This window comes from Tenrec ecaudatus, chromosome 1 (genome assembly GCF_050624435.1).
Source record: "Tenrec ecaudatus isolate mTenEca1 chromosome 1, mTenEca1.hap1, whole genome shotgun sequence".
Classification (NCBI taxonomy): Eukaryota; Metazoa; Chordata; class Mammalia; order Afrosoricida; family Tenrecidae; genus Tenrec; species Tenrec ecaudatus.
Genome location: NC_134530.1, coordinates 165,951,731 through 165,971,866, shown reverse-complemented (window position 1 = coordinate 165,971,866; position 20,136 = coordinate 165,951,731). Strand labels below are relative to the sequence as shown.

The following is a 20,136-nucleotide window of genomic DNA, read 5'->3' as shown; positions in this document are numbered from 1 at the left end:
TGACGCACACCAACAAAGACACCACAGCAGCCAGGGATAGAAACAACTAGTGTATTCATCTGGGGAAGGTGGGAAGGTGCAGATGGGAATCAGCGAGGCCAAGGGGTTCCTTAGTGTTTGCCCCAAACCACTGCCGTGCTCCCTCCCTCCTACATCCTACTCTCCCCTCCCTCCTCTCTCCTCTGGGGTGGAGCCCCCCTCTCTCCAACCCAAACCCCACTTAACCTGGACCTTCTGTGACTGCCCATCCTGGCTCTAACGCTGGCAAAGGGCAGGGTCCAACCAACATTTCTTCTGCTTCCCACCTCATCCCCATCTCTCGTCTAAAGAAAATACAGGAGAAGTAAGCGCTACAGCTGGGACCTGGGAGAATCACATCGCCCCGGGTTAGGGATGGGACGGGATCTTGGATGGGGCAGGTGGAGGAGCCCCTGCAGGGGTAGTGGAATGGGAGGCTGGGCCCAGCGGCCTGGCTCAGCCCTCCTCCCTCTCTCACTCCATGCAGAGCCTGGCGCTGGGCCAGCCACCTGGAAGGAAGTTCACTTTCGGCAGAGAGGACCCCCGCACCTGCCTCTCAGGCACCATGTCACAGGGTGGGGGGGGAGGGGGCGGCAGCGAGGGCAGAAAAGCAAAAGCTAGCCTGTCAAAGCACCCTTTCCCCACGGCTCCTCGCGGAAGCCCTCTTTGGTTTGCAGGCAGAGCTGGGGTTTCCAGGGGAGCAGTGGAGAGGAAGGAGAGAGAAATCTGGATTTAGATGTGCACCCCTCCCCCACTTTTTTTTCTACTTGTGTTTTTCCTTCAATATAAAACCACTGTAGAAAATAATTTCTCTTAGAAAAAAAAAGAAAATACAGAAGAAAAAAAAAAACCAAAGGGGAACTCTTTGGCTTCAAGTCCCCGACTCCTGAGGTCCAGAGTGGGGGTAGGATGGGCGTGAGGCGGAGGAGGCCCCCACCCCAGCCTGCCCTGGCAGGTCCCAGATTACATGATGCTGCAGTTCTGGGCGTTCTGCGAGAGAAAAGAGATGGGAGGAGCGTTGAGGGCCCTGCCCGATATGATCTCCTCCCCCCTCTCTTACCCTGACTCCCCCACGCCAGCCCCGCCCTGCCCTCCAGTCTGGGGTGCAGACAGGATGGCCAGGTTGCCGGGGTGCGTTTCTATTACTCGGGCTGAGGGGATGGGGCTCCCACTCCCCCGACTGCTGCGGGAGAGAAGGTTCTCCGCCACCCCCACAGCCACCCCCTCCCCGCAACACACACACACACACACACACACACACACACACACCACTAACCCGCGGCCTGTGGGGACAAAGGGGATAACTCACCTGGGTTCGAGGACTGGAGTTGCCCAGGAAGTAGGAGCGGGGGCCCAGGCTGTCCCCGAAGCTGCCCCCCCCACTGCCCCCCACACTGCGGTAGCTGCGGGTGACTGTCATACTGGAGGCGGAGCTGGAGGACATGGATCCGCCCACCTGGGCTCCCGCTCCGCCGCTGGCCTTGTCGGCGGCAGGTTGCCCGCAAGTCCCGCACAGCACGGTGCGTGAGCGCAGGTTGTACTCAGCGGGGTCCCCCGAGCCGCTGCAGTGGGAGCCCTGGGGAGGGAGACAAGGCTCAGGCGGGACGGCGAGTCTGGGACTGACCGCTCGGCCCAGCACCCAGGCTCCGGGCTACTGCAGGCTGCCAGCCACAAGGCACGGAGGTGGGGGCTCTGGGTCCAGGAACCAGAGGGCAACACACTGGGAGGGCTGGGGGACACAAGGCACAGGTCAGGAAGATGTGGGGAAAGGGACCTGACGGATGGGGACAGAGGCGGGGTGTAGTTTTGATCCTTCAGCTCTTGGCAGGGCAGTGTAAGAGGCAGAAAGACAGAAAGGAGCTTGTTGGGGCAGCAGGCATACTGGGGGCCAGGGATGAGGGGACATGCAGGGAAAAGAGAGGAGCCAAGAAGGCCAGCATGCAGCCTCTGGGGAAGAGACGAGACAGAGAAATGGGGGTGGGGTGGGGGAGGCAGCACGGGGTCCCCTCAGTCTGTCCTCCCCGGCCCGTTCCAGGCCCTTGTCCACTGCTCCCATGGGAACACCCCAGAGCACCACAAAGCCCACTCCCTTTCCTACCAGAGTCGGGTGCCCAGAACCCCAGGGTCCCGGTCAGGGTACAGGGAGGAGAGAGAAGTAAGGCCAGAGCAGCGAGTGAAGTTCCAAAATATTCTTTAATGAAAAGATTGTTGGCCTGGGAGGTACAGGGAGGCTGCCCCCCCACCTGGCTGGGTGACGCGGGGCGGGGCTCGGCCTCAGCGACGGCTGCCACTCACATGATGGTGATGGAGCAGGTCATCGCCATCCTCGTCGTCGTCATCGTCGTCCACCACGGTGGTCAAGGAGCGCACCAGCTTGCGCATGGCCACCTCCTGCCGGAACACAGCACCAGGCCCCAGAGGGTCAGGGTGGCGAGGGGCGCGCGCGCGCGCAGCATGTCTACCCAGTAGCCACCTGGGGACCTTTCTCTTGGTCTACTCTTGTCCACCTGCTGCTTACTTACTCCGTCCTCTGCGATGTCAGAGGGGCAGGACCACTGCCCAAGCCCTCTGGGTAGGGCCCACCTCTAACAGTCCTTCTTGTCTAACTCCGCCCCTTCCTGCTCCTGGGGGTGGGCCTGAATGGGCACCCCTTCCTCGGACTGGGGGAGCTGCGTGGTGTGGCCACAGGGGGCGCGCGGGTATACTCACTTCCCCGTTGGAGTTGATGAGCGCAGTGCGCAGGCTGTTCCCGCAGCCCCAGGTGCTCTGTGCCTTCCACACCAAGTCCGTAGGGGGGTTGTGGGTGGCCCCAGCCCCAGAAGCCCAGATCTGAGGATTCAAGAAGGGGAGCTTGCTCTTGCACTCCCCTCCTCAGGCCAGCCCATCCCCACCCAAGGTGGCTCCCTGGCCCTGTCACTCACCGTCACCACCTGGCCCGCCTTCAGGGTGAACTTGGGTGGGAAGCGGTAGGTCATCAAGGGGTCCTCTCCATTTTGGCGCTTGATCTGCCAATTGCCCATGGATTGGTCCTGCCAGGACAAGAATCAGGAGGGCGGTGGGAAGACTCACCCAGGCTTCGGGGTTCATCTGGCTCAAGTGCCCAAGGCAGGCTCTCCCAGGCCTGCACGCAGAGCAGAGCGTACCACTCCCCCAAGCTACCACCCGTGGGGCCAGGTACACGGAAAGCGGGATCGTTTATCTTTCCGTCAACTGAGAGTTCAGAACTTATTACTTTTGCCCATTGTACGGATGAGAAAACGGATGCCCGGGGCTTAAATAGCTGACCCCAGTCTCCCTGACAGTCAGTAGAAGAGCCAGAGCTGGGACTGACAGCCTCTGCACGGAAGACCAGTCTCTCCAACCACCATTCCATGTCTGTTCAGACATTCTCTCCCTTTCACCTAGTTGTGCACCCTTCGGACTCGGGGAGGGGGCGCGGGGTCGGGGGAACAGCCTACCTCATTGGACTTGTTGCGCAGGCGCACAAACTTGCCCTCCTCGTCCACCTCCTCCACCGCCACGCGGCCGCTGGTGCGGGCGTGCTGGGAGAAGCTGCTGCGGCTCTCACTGGACTCCAGCTTGCGCTTCTTGGTGATGCTGCCGCTGCTACTCTGCATCTGGGAGGAGTGAGTGGAGGAGCGGCCCCCTCGGCGCTGTGAGGTGGGGCTGGGGGACAGGCGGAGCCTGCGGAGGGGGAGACAGAACAGGGGGATGCCTTGTCAAGGCTCAGGGCAGCCAGAGAACCCTCCTGGCAACACACCCACCCCCCAGCTTCCGGCACCCCTACCTCTCCTCCTCGCCCTCCAGCAGCTTGCGGTAGGCGTGGATCTCCATGTCCAGGGCCAGCTTGATGTCCAGCAGCTCCTGATACTCGTCCAGCTGCTGCTGCATCCTTGCCCGCATCTCCGCCATCTCCCGCTCCTTCTCTGCCAGCAGCCGCCGGCTGGTGTCCCGCTCCCGGGCCAGGGCATCCTCCAGGTCTCGCAGCTTCGCCTCCTTGGCTGACAGCTGAGCCGGAGGAGGCAGGTTTCTGGTGAGCTCCCAAGTCCCCCCCCCCCCAGGGAAAGGGACCCCCTTACCCTTCCTAGGACCTCCAGGTTCTCATTGGTTCTCACAGGGGCTTGGCCATCAGGTCAATCCCAATTCTTAGCAACTCCATATAGGGTTTCTAAGGGTTTCATTTTTACAGCCTCATCCTTCTCCCTGAGACCAGTTAAGTGGGTTTGAACCACCAACTCCGTGGTCAGGGCATAGCTAGTGACCAGGAAATCCTTCCCAATATCTAACTGCAGCTGCTCACTACGGGCTAAAGCCGCTTTCCTCCAGTCCCAAATGGCAGGGCAGCTAGAAGACTTGTCGCTTCTGCATCCCACTCCTCAGAAAAACCAGCTGCCCTCCAGTCTCGGGGGGTGAGGGGTGGGGCCCAAGTGTCAGAACAGGACTGTGCTCACAGGGCTTTTCAAGGACTGAGGTGGGTCCCCAGGCCTCTCTTCTGAGGTGTCTCTGGGTAGACCTGTGCCTCCCACGTTCCAGTCAGCAGCTGAGCATGCCACCCAAATGGTTGGCACCAGCCAGGGGCTACCTGCCCTTCCTGGGACTTTGACTCCTTTGAGTCTCATAGCAGGTCTGTGCGTTAAGGAGGGCAAGACCAACCTCTGCTTTCATGTAGGACAACCTGGGCTCTGGGAAGTGGAGGCCATCAGAGAAATGGGAGAGTGAGGACAGCAGACAAGCCACCTGGACCTTGCTTCCCCTCTGTGGGATGGGCTCTCCTTGCCTCTTCCCTCCTCAGCAGGCCCCTGTGGCCTCCCACCCAATGATACCCAGCCAAGATTCTGGCCAGCAGGGCCGGCCAGGCCTCACCTGTTTCTGCAGCTGGCTGAGCTGAGCCGAGAGGCTGTCAATGCGGATCCGGGACTGCTGCAGCTCCTCGTGGGCAGCCCCCACCAGGTTGCTGTTCCTCTCTGCAGACTGCCTGGCGTTATCCAGCTGGAGCCAAGGACAGGGGGTTAGAGGGAGAGGGTCTCAGGTTCCATCAGGGCTGCAGCCATCCGGAGCTCTCCCCACCCCACCCCCACCGCAGGGACCATCCTGGGGTGAGTGGGGTGAGCAAGCACCTTCGCAGAATAGGTCTTCTCCAGCTCTTTCTTGTACTGCTCCACCTGGTCTTCATGCTGGGACCGCAGGTCCTGCAGGGCGTCTGCCAGCTTGCTCTCAAACTCTCGCTGCTTCCCATTATCAAGCTCCACCAGCCGGGTCTCATGGCGGCGCTTGGTCTCCCGCAGCTCCTGAGGGGTGGGAGCAAGGTCACAGGAGCGGAGATCAGCTCGGGTTCCCCACAGACTTTCACCTGGAGCTGGGTGCTGGCCACCCCTTCCTCCCACCCACGAACACCAGGGAGGGTACAGTGCACTCAGCGGCTCTCTGGCTGTCGCACCCAGCGCCGGCCTCGGGCCCCACCTCGCTGTAGATGTTCTTCTGGAAGTCCAGTTCCTCCTTCAGGGTCTGCAGCCTGTTCTCAGCATCCACCCGTCGCAGCATCTCATCTTGAAGTTGCTTCTTGGCCTCCCCCAAGGCTGCCTCGAGCTAAGAGGGATAGAGCAGAGGTCAGAGTGCAGAGACAGCCAGGAGAAGGGCCCAATGGGTCCCAGGGGAGTGAAGGGCTCAGATGCCCATGGCAAGTCACGACACCCACTCAGCCCACCACTACCACTCTAGGAGGGTCCTGCACTAGGAGAAGAAAGACAAGCCTATAACCACCCTTATGGGACCACCCCTTCCTAGCACAAGGCAACTGTCAAGGTGTGTGTCAGGGGCAGAGGGAACACAAGGGACAGAACCACAGTGTGTCTGGTGGAGAGAAGTGTGGGAAGAGGCTAAGAGCCAAAGGATGGATTATTGGGTCTTGGCTGGTAGAGAAGAGGAGTATGTGCAAAGGCCCTGGGGTCTGAGGACATACTCTCATGTGTCTTGGGGCCTCCAGGAAGATCAGTGCTGCTGAAAACTAAAGGCCTAAAGCGGAGACAGAGGGAGCAATGGGAGAGCAGGCAGGACTGGCAGGCCTGGGGCTGCCTCACACAGAGACGCCCTGGTGGGCCATGAGTGGAGCCCGTGGGGAAGTTTGAGCAGGGGAGCACAGGCTGGTGAGTGCAGCTGGCAGAGGTGGAGCTGGAGGTGAGAGCACCAGGAGAAGCAGCACCCAGCCTGCTGCAGCCATCTCCTTGGTCTCTCCAAGGAGGCTCATGGCAGTGGGGGGTGGCGGGGAGTGGGGTGGGATAGGCAGGGGAAGCTGTCAAACTGAAAACAAGCCAGCTTCTCTGTTTTTCTGTCTCTCCCCCCCCCCCCCCCCGCTTGTAACATGAGAAACAGGAGGAGATAATAGACAGTGATGTGTTTTGAAGGGAAAAGCCACCGCCAACATGCCAGGTGTTATTAACATGCACTCCCTGTGTAATGAACGCCAGCTCTGTGGAAGGAAGGCCCTAACGCCTCTCCTTGCTCATGGAGAGCCAGGAGCCATTCATCGGAGGGACTCAGGGCTGGGCACGGTTCATTAGTTAGATGGCAATGGCCAGAGAGTGTGTTAAATTCACTGTACCACATGTAGCCAGAGACAGCCCATGTGGTCTGGGCGGGCAAAGGATGCTACCCAACCCACTGCCACCATGCCCAGGTCCGTTCTCCTTCACAGTGACTCTATAGGACAGCACAGAATGGCCCTTGGGGTTCTGAGGATGCAAATCCTTATGGAAGCAGACAGCCTCATATTTCGTTCACAGAGCGGCTGGTGGGTTTGAACTGCCAGCCTCTTGGTTAGCAGCCAAGCATTTAAACCACTAAAAACCTACAGAGCGGCTGGTGGGTTTGAACTGCCAGCCTCTTGGTTAGCAGCCAAGCATTTAATCCCAAGCAGCCAAGCATTTAACCCACTAAATGGGATCCGGGTGGTCAGAAGATTAAAGAGGAGAGGCTGGGAGGGGCGGTGGCAGGGGGAGAGGGAGAGGGAGGCGGGAGGTGCAGGGGAATGACAGTAAGCCAGGGAGAAGAGGGTGGTCTCACCTTGGCCACCTGCCCACGAAGGTCGTGCAGCTCGCCCTCCACCGTCCGCTTTTCACTGAGGGCGGTGCTCAGCGCAGCCTCCTTGGAGTTGAGCAGAGCCTCCAGGTCCTTGAGGCGGGCCTGGGCGGCCAGCAAGTCTCCCTCCTTTTTGGTGTTGCTGAGGGGGAGGAGGGAAGAGTGGTTGTGGGAGGAGCTCACGGCCTAACAGAGAAGCTGCCGCTGGGGCTGGCTCTGCCGTTCCCTCCACTGCCAAGAGAGGGCATCCTTGGCTTTGCATCTGCCAACTTTGGGGGCCTGGCTCCCACTGTCCGGGAGGTCCCTCAAGCCCTCTCCCAGCAACTCCACCCTTCCCATGACTCAGGGCTCAGGAACGTGCCTAGGGCTAAGGGCAACACTGGGTCCCGTGACAAGAATGCCTTTCCCCTCTCAGCCCTTCCCAAAGAGACAGGGGCACCTTTGTCTCCTGCCCCTTCCCACACTGCGCCTAAGGGCTCTTCCCCAGGCTCCACCCACCTTCCTGTCAGCCAAGCATCCCTCCCCTGGGAGACCCAGGCAGCCAAGCTCCTGGCCCTAGAATCCCTGGGTCTCTAATGCATCTCAGTTTGGGCCCCAAAGCTGTGGAAACCTGAAACGGGGCAGGGAGGAAAGTCTGCCCAGAGCCTGGGGGAGCTGGCCTGCCTTCCTCAGGGCCCGCCTGGGTTCTCCCATCTGGGCAGAAGGATGCAGCGCACCCTCCCTCTAGGTCCCAATGCCGCTACCCTACAATACAGTTCCACATGTCGTGGTGACCCCAATCATACCATTGTTTTTCTTGTTCCTTCATAACTGCCATTTTGATACTGTTAAGGTTGTTCGACCCCCAAAGGGGTCGGGACCCACATGTTGAGAACCACTGCTCTAGGCGCTCCGGAGGCCTCCAGCTTCTCGGGGGCCCAGCCTTGAGACATCACTGCCTCCACCCCTCAAACTGGGTAACATTCCGCTAGAACCAGTCCAACAGGGGTTGCCTCTGCACCCTCTGGGTGCCGGATGCTAAATGAGGGGAGAAAGAGAGAAGCCCTAGGCCTGCCAAAGGCTCTCCACAGCTTGGAGGTTCCAGTCCACCCAGAAGGGACTAGGAAGAAAGTCCTGGCTCTCTACCTCTCAATAAAAACAGCCATCGAAAACCAACCCAGTCCTACAGAGCGCACGTCCACCCCACTCCACGGCAACTGGCTGGTTGCTGGGGTTCCTGTAAGTCTCCCGGGAACCTGTGTTTCTAGCCCTTCGAAAACTCAGAGGGAGGAGTCGGGGGTGGGGGGACACTTCAAAAAGTTTGTGGGAAACTTTCATGGTCTCTTAACTCCATTTCCCCATGGACTTCTTGATGCCCCTCTGTAGGTGGGACAGGCCCAGGGGCGGAGGGCGGGTAATCCAAGAGGCCTAGTCCCAGATGTAGTCTGCGGTGCCTCAGGCCTGCGGTACGGGTCTGCCGCGGCAGATGGGAAACCAGGGGAACCAGGCGTGGGCCGGGACAGGGACAACAAGAGGAGAGATGCCACCCTGCCAGTGTTTCTCCTTCCCGCGGAGCCTAAGCTGCAGAAGACCCACTGTCCACACTGGCAGACAGAACAAGGCTAGACTTGAGGCCATGCTGGAGGGAGGGAAGAGCCACAGGCAGTGCCTCCACTCCCCCTCTCCCAGCTTAGGAGAGTTCACTGGGTAGGGGGACAGAGCTGGAACCCCGAGAGACAGGGGAAGGAGATGAGACATAGGCCTCTCAGGCCCCTGGGCACACCTCAGAAGAAGTGCATGGCCGACAAAAAGAGGCCCCCTAGGCCGCGAGGGTGTCTCCCCCCTCTCTGTCTCAGCCCGAAAAGCTAAAAATAAAGTCAAAACCCGGCTCAGGTTTTGGCTGCTAGCCGGCCCCGTGCCTGGCTGGGAGCACAGCCCCAACTTTCCATGACTTCAGAGCGTCTCTGAAGCTGGGGCGGCTAGAGGGGAGGAGAGAGGATGGTAAAGTGAGGCGCCGCCGCTGACCGTGCAGACAACAACTGGACTCAGCTCCTTGGGCTGACTCCAAGGTTGGCAGGGACATCCCAGTCAAGCAGGCAGGGAGGCCTCCTGAAGGCCGCAGCTGGCCACCACGGGCAAGCGGGAAGGCCCTGGGCTGCTGGGCAGAGTCAGAGAACGATCCTCTGTTCCACTCAGCCCTGCCCCCTACAGATGAGGAAACTGAGGCACAGAGGGGAAGGTGAATGGCCCAGGGTCACACAGGGGCAGGGTTGCAGCCCGTTCTAGCTATTGGCCTAGGGTGACTCCATCTCTTCCTCCTCCTCCTTCTCCTCCTCCTCCTCCTCGCCTCTCTCAGTCACAAGGTCTGGAGAGAATGGAGAAGCTGAGAGAGGAGAGAGGACATGTGCTGTGGCAGTGGGCAGCCGAGAGCCAGTACAAACAGGAAGGAGCCACAGGGCTGGTTTCAAGACGGCTCAAGGGCATCTCTTCCCTGGTCCTGCCTCCCGGCCCCCTGAGAAACCAAGAGAGGGGGTCCTGGAGTTCTCCCCAGGAAAGCTGCCCCCGTGGCAGCTCCAGGCAGGCCCTTACGAAGAAAGGAGAGGTGGGTCCACCGCGGTGCCGAGCCTACAGCTGCCTGGCCCTGCCTCCGGGGCCTCAGCCAGCTGGAAAACAAAAGTCAGCTGCCAGGCAGTCTGGCTCCCTGTGACTTAGAGCAGCACCAGGCTCGCTCTGTAGGCTCCCCACTGGCCTGTGTTAGGGAACCAGATTGCGGGGCCTGGCTTGGTGGCAGCCCTGGGGTGGATGCAAGATTTCCCGTTAACAGCCAAGTGTGTGACCCGTTTGCGGTGGACGGGCGCCTCATCTGAGAAGTTTAGGGTGTTTTCTTCTAGGCTAACTTCTCCTCGCCCCACTGGTCCCCGAGGCGGGGGTCCTGGTGGTGATTCTGACGGACAGTGATTCTGACGGACAGCGATGCTGACAGCAGCACACACGTTTGTGTCCGGAGTAAGTATGTGTCCAGTGGACTTCATCATAGCTACACAGGACAGCGCTAACCTGCTCTTCACCGAGAATGAGGTCTGCCCTCCCCCCCCACCCCCTGCCGCTACTAAAGAACGGAGCTGGAGGTCCAGACTGTTCTGCCTTGGTGGCCGCCACCATCTTTGGCCTCCCAGAAGAAATGAAGGGCGTCCCCGAGTGGGGCCGACAGTTCATGCATCTGTTTGGCTGCTGACTGGGGGGTTGGATCAGTGGTTCTCGACCTTCCTCACGCCGCCACCCTTTCATACAGCTCCTCATGTGGGGGTGACCCCAACCATCACATTGTTTTTGTTGCTGCTTCATCACTGTCATTTTACAACTGTGATGAATTGGGTAGCCCTGTGAAAGGGTCGTTTGACCCCCCAAGGGGGTTAGAGGCTGGAGTCCACCCGGGGCACCTCGGAAGAAAAGGCCTGGCCATCTGCCGCCAAAAGATGAGCTGCCGGGAGCCCCTGGGAGCACCCTTCTCTTCTGACCACCAGGGCCCCTCATCAGTCAGAGTCGCTGGGTAACGGCAACTGGGGGGCTCTGGGGGCTCTGTGGTTACGTGTTGGGCCGCACAAGGCGAACAGTTTGAAACCACCAGGCAGCCCTGAGGGCAAAAGACGAGGCTCTACTCCCCCGAAGGGGCAGTTTTCCTGGTGCTGCGATGGCAGGATGTTCGGTTTGGTTTGGTTTGGTTTTGAGTTTAGCAAGCAGCACGGCAGGAGGACTAAGCCCCACCCTACGGGTGAGGGAAACCACTGGCAGGAGAAAGGAGAACCGGGGCCTTTGAGGTTTTCTCCCTCATGCCGGGGAGCCCCACTCTGTGGGGAGCTGTCTCTCTCACCATGGGCTCGTGACTCAGACCCAAGGAGAACCTGCGGCCAGGGAGCCACATCACACACACGCAAGGCTAGAAACGCTGAGCTTGGCAGAGCCCAGCACCGCTCCAGCCCCCTCCCTAGTCTCTTCCACTGAACAGGACCAGTTCCAGGCCCTGCAGGGTCCTCAGACTTCGGCCAGCGGCAGGGAACAGGCCTGCACATGCTGGTGGCAAACCTGGGCACGTGCTGCCTGCCTGCTGCCCCCACTGAGCTGGCACGGGGGCTGGGGCGTGGCAGGCAGGCTGGGAACCAGGGGCTTCTCAGGTGACTCATCCTTAGGCAGACAATGCCCGGGCCAGGGTCGGGAAATCCTCTAGTGCTCACAGGGGAGACCCTGGCTTTGCCCATGTCCTGCCGGGCCCAGGGCCATGCCAGTGGGTGTGGCTGGCTCTTTCCCGTGTATCTGCAGGGTCCTCTTAGCCGGGGAGGGGCTCCATCCCCGCAGCCTGGTGAGAGGAGACGGGCATCCTGTTTGCAACTATTCCCACAGCTGGCAGATCAGCTCTCTGAGAGGAAAGGACAAGGCAGCTAGGAGAGCCGGGCTGGCAGGTGTGGCTGAGGGTCTGTAAGGATAGGCAGGCCATGATTCTCAGGCACCCAGCTCAGCAAAGGGGCTGGATGGGCATCAGGCCAGCACTGACCCACCCGCTGAGTCACCCTCGTCAGTCCGGCTCAGATGGCAGATATGGAAACCAGGGCCGGCCGCAGGGCTGTTTGGTCACTGGTTGCTGGGAGCAACATGTGAGGCCCAGCGGGAGAGGGCCCTGTTTCCTCCGTCAGGCCAAGGGAGGGACAGGGAGTTAGAAATATCCAGCTGGGGCTAAAAATAAGGAAGAGGAGGGACCAAGGGGAAGGGGTGGTGGATGGCAGTGCCGGCCCAGCCTCGTCCTCTCAGGGTCTCCCTCAGAACCACTGTAGCCTGCTGACAACACTGACCCAGGGGCCCTCCAGGTTCTCCATGCCGGTGGAGACCCCAGGAAAACATACTCTCTGGGCCCCTGGCTATTTTCTGCCATGTGGGACAGTGGGACTGGGCGCCCCTGTGGCCAGGCTGGGCAGAGGGAGGGAAGGGGGGAAGGAAGGGGTCTCTGCCTCGGAGAAGCCAGTTCTCTCAACCCTGCCAGTGGGCTAGAACTCAGGCTAGCTTCCGGTGGGCCAGTCGGTGGGGTGATGGGGCGTCTCCTGCTGCCACCCCTAGTCTGCCTGCACACTCGTTCGCCCCACCCCTTCTTTTGTTCCAGCAATGCCTCCCACTGCACTAGCTCTTCCTTTCTCTCCCTCCCTCCATCTGCCCAAATCCAACCCCTCTTCCCTGGCCAGAGACCTACCCGCCCCAGGCCTGCCCTCCCTTCTCTGCTCCCAACTGCTTCTAGCCCGATCCAAGGCCCCCATCAGGTCAGCCTGTGGGTTTCATTATCCCTTTGTGTCCCCAGCACCCCTCATCAGTCCTCAGACCAGAGGGCTCTCTTAGACTGGCATTCAGAGGGGGCCGAGGCTGGGTGGCTCATTCACGACAAACCTGCCGAACAGGTACATGGGGACACTCTCAGCAGAAAGGGACGGGGCACCCAGACTGGTAGGATGCACTGAGAGGCCCCAGCGAGTGGCACAGGAAGCCTCCACAAGAGTGGGGCAGCCTACCACCTTCTGCCTTACTTTTGGGGAGACACCTCGATGAAACTAATAGACACCTAGTGGAACCACCACTCCCACCCACCCCACAACTGTGCGTGACGCCATGAGGTCTGACAGCATCTCCCCGTGCCCCCCGCCACAAAAAAACATAAGTAACCACGGTCTGGTTTCCTGCTGGCCTGTGGTTTGAGCTAAGAGTGGGAAGTGGGGAGGCCAGAGTCTGTGGTCCTGAGCCACGGTGCCCTCCTCCCCAAACTTCCTTGCTCTCAGGCAGAAGGGACCAGGTGGTCCAGGGCCCTAAGCGCTGTCCCCAAACAGACCCCACCCTTTGGCAGCCCTGTGTGTCTTAGGCCTCTCCTGGAAAGCATGTGGCAGGCCCTTCAGAATGAGCCACACCCAGCCATTCCTGCATGCACACACACACACACACGTGTACACACACACATAGGCATGTTTCCCAGAGGCAGGCATGGCCCCTGCTTCTGCAGGCCTCATGGGCATGACACCCGACAAACACGCCCAGGGTCTGAGGCTCCTCAGATCCCCGTCCAGAGCCGCGAGTCTCCAGCTGTCCTCCCCTAGACAAAGCCGGGTCTTGATTCCAGGCAGAGGGAGGGGCTGGGGTGTGGGGCCTGGTGCGGACTGGGTGGCTAGGTGCCTGTTTACATGTTGAGACACACGCAATGCCATTCTCAGAGGCAGCAGAGGCGCTGGGCCTGGCGGGGGACCAGGCTGAGTCACAGCTGCTGGTTGTATCAACGTGACCTTGTGTGGAGGCAAGAGAAGCCTGGGGCATAGGGGTCCGGGAGGACAGGCAGGCGGCCTCCAGCTTCCTGGTCAGCCGCCTGCAAGCTCCCCTTTGCCCAAAGCCACTTTTCATTCCTGCCGGCCTCGCCCTGCGGACATCCCTCCTGCGTTGTCATCAAGACTGAAAGGCAGGGAACAGGCCCACAGAAGTGGAGGTGCAAGTGGTTTGGGGATAGCCCATTGGCTAGAGGGCGGGACCTTGAGGGGGATCCCCACAGGAAGCTAACTCCGCAGTGCCTTTTTAGGGCTAATTAATCCTCCATCTGGTGGCGCGTGGTTTTTAGCGCAGACAATAACGGGAGGATTGAGAGCCACACCCTCCCACGCTCCTCCCCCCAAGGAAAGGAAGTGGGGGAGGACCTAGGAGTTCTGGTCCCGCTGCATTCCTAGGGAGATGCAACGCTCCCCCCGGCCAGCAGAGGGTGAGTGCGTCAGAACTTGGCAGCCCCCAAGTCACTCAACCAACGGTCTAGAAACTGGTCCCCCTGGCTGCCCTGGAGGGGAGGCCCCTGCGCCCAGTCCCCCTCACACGTGCCTCCCATCTGATTCAGACCCTCATCGCACTTGCTGCAACTCCAAGGGAGCTCTCAAGAAAAGGCCACCCTGAGCCTGGCCTTAGCAGACTAGGCCAGCTCAGGGTCTCCTGCCCACTGTGTCCTCTGCTGGGACTGGGGCCCTGGCCAGAATTATTCCTGGCTTGGACTGGCTGGATCCCGGCTTCCTCTCCCTCAAAAGGATTGGGGGTGGGGTGCTTGCCTTCTTTTCCAAACCCTATCCCCTTCAAGAGACTGGTTAAGGACCAGGCTCTCCCTCACTGCTCAGCCTGGAGTGGGGAGAGCCACTGTGGGTTCAGGAAGCATGGAAAGAGGCAGCTGAAGGTCGCCTGCCGCTCCCTCTGGCTCCACACATGTGCTGTCTCTGTGATCCTAGCCAACTCTGAGGGAAAGCCCCTCCTTCCTTGGCCTCTCTCTGCACACACACACACACACACACACACACACACACACACACACACACCAACGGAGCCATTCCTGAGCCTATCCGCTGCCACAGTGACTCTAGGACAGGGTAGAATCTCACCCCCAGGGCTTCCGCGGCTGTGAATCTAGGTGGAAGCAGATTGTGGCATCTCTGTCCCCAGGACCCAGGAGTGAGTGGCTGATGGCAGTTGGCAGCCCCATGCCAAACCCCCTGCACCACCAGGCCTCCTCATCCCTGGGACTCCTCCCCACTGCCCTGCTCCAGGAGACTCTCCCTCAGTCCCAAGGAGCAATGAGAACAAAGCACAGACCAAACAATTGACCTTTTCTAATAAACTTTCTTTGGGAAGCGGAGAAGAATGGCAGTACTTTACATTCCAGGGTGGCAGGGAAATACTTCTGTGGCATTGTAGTTGGCTAATCATTATTTACACATTCGCTGCATCTGATTTGAATATGGATAGTTTGGCATTTCAGAATGTGGTTTTTTATTCGGTGGGTCCAGGGACCACTTTAGAGCCTGGGGAATCTCTGGAGACTGGCTGCTCTAGCCCGTCCTTCTAGCTCTGGGGCAATCCTGAGAGGGGAGGCGATTTACTCAAGGGCACGCAGCAATTCTGTGGCTAAATCCAACCTGGAATTAAGAACAGTGAGAACTAGAGCCCTTTAGACTCCCCACGCGGCCTGGTCATTTGTGGGTGATTACTTTGCTTCTCAGGGGCGATGGGAGATCCTCCAGACATTCCAAAGAGTCTCTCCCCAGACATCTCCCAGCTTAGCCTTTGTCACCTTCAGGACTGGGAACCCAAGGGGTTGGGAACGGGCGGAAGTCCACTGTGAGCCAGACTTCATCTGAGAGGCCAATGTTGCTGGAGGTGGTGAGGGGCCATGGGGGGGGGTGTTTCTGTGGGGGAGGTGACAGAGGGCACAGTTGGTAGGTGAAGGCATCTCTGACCAGTTGTCCCTGCAGCTGTCCCTGAGCTACTGAACTCCTGGGGGAGGGCTTGGGAATGGGTCCCCTCACTGGAGCTGGGGTCTCAGACTCAGGAGGCCAGGAGAAGTGCCCACGATGGGCCCTGGGCAGGCTAGCAGGACTGTGGGGAGGAGTTTCTCTGTCTCCCTTGGGCTCCCTGGGCACGTCTCAGTCCCCAGGTGTGGTTGTGCCTTCTTCTTCCCCTTTAGGGGCCCCGGTGGCGTGGTGGTTAAAAGCTTGGCTGCGCTCCACAAGCTCAGCAGTTTGAAGCAGCCAGCTCCTTGAGAGGAAGATGGCCTTTCTATTCCTGTAAGTAGCGACGGCCGGGGAGCCCGCAGGGGCAGGGCCGGCCTGTCTTTTGGGTTTGTTAGGAGTGGGTATCGACTCGATGGTAGTGAGTCTTTCTTTCCCTTTGGATCAGAACACGGACTTCAGGGCAGGGAGATGGGAATGGTAACAAACGCCCAGGGGTGCCCTCCTCAGAGGCCCCCATTCTCCCCATGTTTCTACCACATCAGATTTCCATGGACAACTCCCAGGCCACGCTTCCAGACAGGAACCCCAGGCCTCCGTAGCTGCCCAGAGCTCTACTTCTAACAGAGGTCTGATCCGGCAGGTTCGTGGGTCTTTCCAGATACAGGCTGGGGCAAGGGAGGGTTGTGCTTCAAGCACTAACAGGCCCCAGCAGGACCGCAGAGCATGTAGGCACCTCAGGTCCAGAGCAAAAAGAGACGCTAGGCTTCAGAGCAAGGTTTTGGCGCAGGAGCCAGAAGCCAGGCCTCCTCCCCATACCTTCAGGCCCGTTTAACCTATCCCTCAGTTCAGGAAGTGAGGCCAAGTGGTCAGAGCGTCCAGCTGGGAGTCCAAAGGCCTGGGCACCAGCCTCTGCTGTGACATGGGACAAGACTCTGTACCTCTACGGCCTTTGCTGTCCCTGTCTGAGCTGAGCCTGCACCTTCGCCTCCCTGCCTGTGCCCGCTGGGCTGCCCAAGGGGCGCGGGCAATCAAGGAAGTCATCAAGCCCCGAGTCTCGTCCAGGGGGAAGAAGCGCTTCTGCTTTGTGGGCCTGGGATCTCCCCACGTGTGACTCAAGCTTCCTCTGTCCGTGCTATGCAGGAAGGAGCAGACCCTGGCAACATTCCGCAGCACGAGCCCCTAACTCTGAACTCAATGCTCAAGCGACATATGCACAGTGCCTGTCCAGAACCCTGGCTCTAGCCCACCACCGGAGGGGCTTTGCAGGAGGCAGGCAATGGACCCCAAGATCCAGTGGGGCAGGGGTAGAAGCTACAGGCATTTGAATCCCCATCCCTTTCTTGAAGGCATCTGCTGTCTCCTGCTGGCTCTTGTAAAGCCACCCAGGCAGGAAAGAGGGGGGCAGTGTCTGAGTCATCCATCCAGCTGTCCTGCCTGGGGTGGGGCCCCAGCTCCCGGTCTGGACCCCAGACAGGCCTTCCCTGTGCTCTCGTTCTGCCCCTGCATTCTCCCTGCACATGGGACTCCAAATCCCTTAGGCTCCAGAGGTGTCTGGGCGGGAGGGTGGGTGGTGGTGGTGGTGAGGGGAGTGGTGGTCACAAGGTGTTTCTGCTGGAAGCTTACAGCCTAGCCCAGCAAGAGGAAGTCCCAGACTCCTGGGTGTGGCTGGGGTACCCAGGCAGACTAGGGCCTGCCACAGAGTCTTACAGGCCTTTCTGCATCTCAACTCCAAGTCTGGTTGACCCTGAACTCTGAACTCTAATTAAACATTAAACCAGACAACACCTTCTCTGCAGGCCTCAGGAGGAAGGGCTGAGACAATGCCCTGCCTTCCTTTCTCAAGCTCTTCACTGTACCTGCCCCCCCACTCCCCAGCCTACCCCCCCCCCCACGATCCTCAGTGAAGCAGGGCGAAAAGGCGCAACTTGTTCTGGTTCTGCCGAGGCCACGGGAGGGGCCAGAAGCTCAGTCTAAGCTCCCTTCGTCCCTTCACCTCCACTCCTCATCAACCCAGGATCCAGGTGTGCAACACCGCCCCCCTTTTGCGGAAGCCCAGCCAGGATCAGTGGGTGAGAGGAGAGGCAGGTGGCTAAATATAACAAGTACACACACCCCCACCCCCACCTGGTGTCCCGGCCTGGACAGCTGCACCAGGCGCCCAAGGAGACAGAATGGCGTGGTGGCTGCGCTAGCAGGAGACTGGAGACTGCTGCCTGTCCTGTCGCCCCATCTTGGTCTTCCTAGAAACGGCCTGCCGAAGGAAGCCTTTTAGGAAGTGGGGCTTAAGGAGTTGAGCAGACTAGCTGAGAATATGAATTTATAAAAGAATATGAATTCTTTCTTCTAACTAGTCCAGTGTGTGTGTGGGTGGGGGGCATAGGGGCTCAGCTTAATTTGCCTGGCTATGTTGCTCATGTTCATCAAAACTCAAACTCGCTGCCGTCCAGTGACCCTGTGACTGGAGGGAAGAGACAGCAGGCAACAGTGATCGCTTTCAACAGGTTGAACCTGTCTCCCCGAGGTGCTGCTTGCACTCCGTGGACGGGTGATAGGAGCTGGCCGCACCCACCCTGCCTCAGAGAACAACCGGGTGCCATCCAGCACACTGGGGGCCTGGGAAGAGCGGGGGCTGTAGAAAAGGATGCAGGGAGAGAAGAAGGGGAGTCCAAGCTCCCAGGCCCGGCCCGCAGGAGTCTCAGAGCACCTTCAGTGCCCTGTAGCCTGGGTCTTCATAGAGGAAAGGAGGTTGGGGAGGAGGCCAGGGCCTAAACTTCCAGGCTCCCAGAGGCCTTTATTAAAAAAAAAAAAAAAGGAGGAGAATAGGGTGGGGTGGGGTGGGGTGGGGTAAGGGTGGGTGGGGTGGGGTGGGAGTGGCCTGAAGCTTCCAACGGTTGGATTTCAAAAATGTCTCTGTATCCCAGCAGTTTGCTAAGGCAAAGATTAAAACGTCAATGAAAGAAAAAAAAAAAAAGTCAGTGGCTACAGGGACAGGCCAGAGCCTAGGCTGTGCTCTCTGGGCTCAGCTGGGAAATGAAAGTGGATAAACCCGGAGAGGGAGGCAGGGACAGAGGCCCTAATCCTTTGCCGACAGACTGACAGATCAAGAGACTGACTGACAGCAGGCAAGAGAACCACGAGGGGTGCCACCAGACCTGGGCATGATACTACTTCCTGAGCTGGGAGCCTCTGCCCTCTCTCCCCCGCCCTCCGTCACATTCCTGGGCCAAGCCGGCCAAGGGCTGTGGGAGCAGCGGGGGAGGCGCTCCTGGAGCTGGCTGCGAGCAGGGGCCGGCTCCGGCTGAGCCCAGGAACCGTCTCAGGCATTAGGGAGTCCAGGCGGGTTTCTGACCCAGGACCAGGTCATGCCAAGGTGGCCATTGTCAAGCCCCTGAAGGGGAAGAAGGGGGTCCCCTGCCTCGGTGACCTCTCCCCAGGACCAATGAACATCTGCCAGCTTAGGGGCTCGGTCTCCGTGGGCATCTCGTGCTCGGAGGCAGACTGGGCAACGTTGGCAAAGTGCCAAGGCGGCCAAGAAAGTTCTAACAAGACCCTTTGACCCACTCCAACGTGTCCCGGGTGCCCTGACTCCTCTTGCCAAACCGGGCTCCCGCCGCAGACTCGGAGCGGCTGACAAACCCCACCCTAGCTGCGGCGTGCGAGCCGGTCCTCCAGGATGGGGCTCGCGTGCCCACCTCTCCAAATCCTTACCACTCTTGCCCCAAGACCCCTCCCCTGTCTGTCCTGCCGGGACAATTCCCCTTGGCACCGCCAGTCACCCGCTCGGGGCAGTTCCGGGAGGGAGGAGACTGCATGGCAAAGTTACCAGACGCCCAAAGCCCTTTCGCGCTCGCCCTTCCCGGAGCCGGGCAGGCCCGTGGCCACCTGGGCACACTCACCGCGCCTTGAGCTCCTTAAATTCCTCTCGCACTTTGCTCAGCTCCAGCTGCAGGCGGGCGCGCTCCTTGGCCACCGAGTCGAGGGTCTTGCGGGCATCTCCCAGCTCGGCCTCATAGGCGGCCTTGATGCCGGACACCTCGCGGCTGACCACCTCCTCGGACTCGGTGATGCGAAGGCGCAGCCCCGCGTTCTCCGTCTCCAGGGAGCGCACTCGGTCGATGTAGACCGCCAGGCGATCGTTGAGCTCCTGCAGGTCTTCCTTCTCCTGCAGCCGGGTGATGCGGGTGGGCGACAGCGGGGTGGAGCTGGATTGCGCCCCGCTGCGGGTGGCGCGCCTTTGGGACGGAGTCTCCATGGCCGGCAGGGTGGCAGCGCTGCCCGCGGGGCAGGGGTCCCAAGCAGGGCGCGGAGCGAGCTGAGGCTGAAGGGCAGCGAGTGCTCGGTGGGAGCGCGCCGGCCGGCTGGCTCTGGGCTGGCTGGCGGCGGGCAGGCGTGCGGAGCTGGGCCGGGCACTAGGGAAGCTCGGCCTCGGGGTTGGCTGGAGTAGAAGCTGCGCTCCCGCGAACACTGAGTCACCGGCGCCGGGGCCAAGGCTCTAATAGGGCTTCGGGATAGGAGGCGGGGCCACCTCTCTTAAAGTGGACGTCACTTAGCCACGGGGGGCGGGGCCTGTTAGTCTGGAAGGGAGAGGATCACGGCTGGTCACGGGTGGGGTGTGGGGAGGGTAATCAAGCCTACCCTCACCAGGCCACCCCTTCCCTGAAGCTCCCACATCTGGGTTTCCCTTTGCTTAGTGCTCCTGACACCAAGCTGCTCACCACTCCCTCTGCGCCCCAGGGTCCATGGAAGAGTCCAGGAACAGGAGTGGCTGGGCAAAAGGCAGGAGACA

General features: G+C 60.1%; 1 protein-coding gene across 1 annotated transcript; it reads right to left on the bottom strand.

Annotated features, from left to right (window-relative positions):
• Window positions 1-37: 37 nt before the first annotated feature.
• LMNA (lamin A/C) lies at window positions 38-19,848 on the bottom strand. The gene is made up of 12 exons (XM_075563341.1): window positions 19,247-19,848; window positions 7,078-7,234; window positions 5,479-5,604; window positions 5,136-5,306; window positions 4,882-5,007; window positions 3,806-4,026; window positions 3,477-3,702; window positions 2,940-3,047; window positions 2,728-2,847; window positions 2,314-2,409; window positions 1,328-1,594; window positions 38-1,008 (listed from the first exon to the last, which is right to left on the bottom strand). The coding sequence occupies exons 1-12, from the start codon at window positions 19,600-19,602 to the stop codon at window positions 982-984; spliced, it is 2,001 nt and encodes a 666-aa protein (XP_075419456.1). The 5' UTR covers window positions 19,603-19,848; the 3' UTR covers window positions 38-981.
• Between the last annotated feature and the right edge of the window lie 288 nt (window positions 19,849-20,136).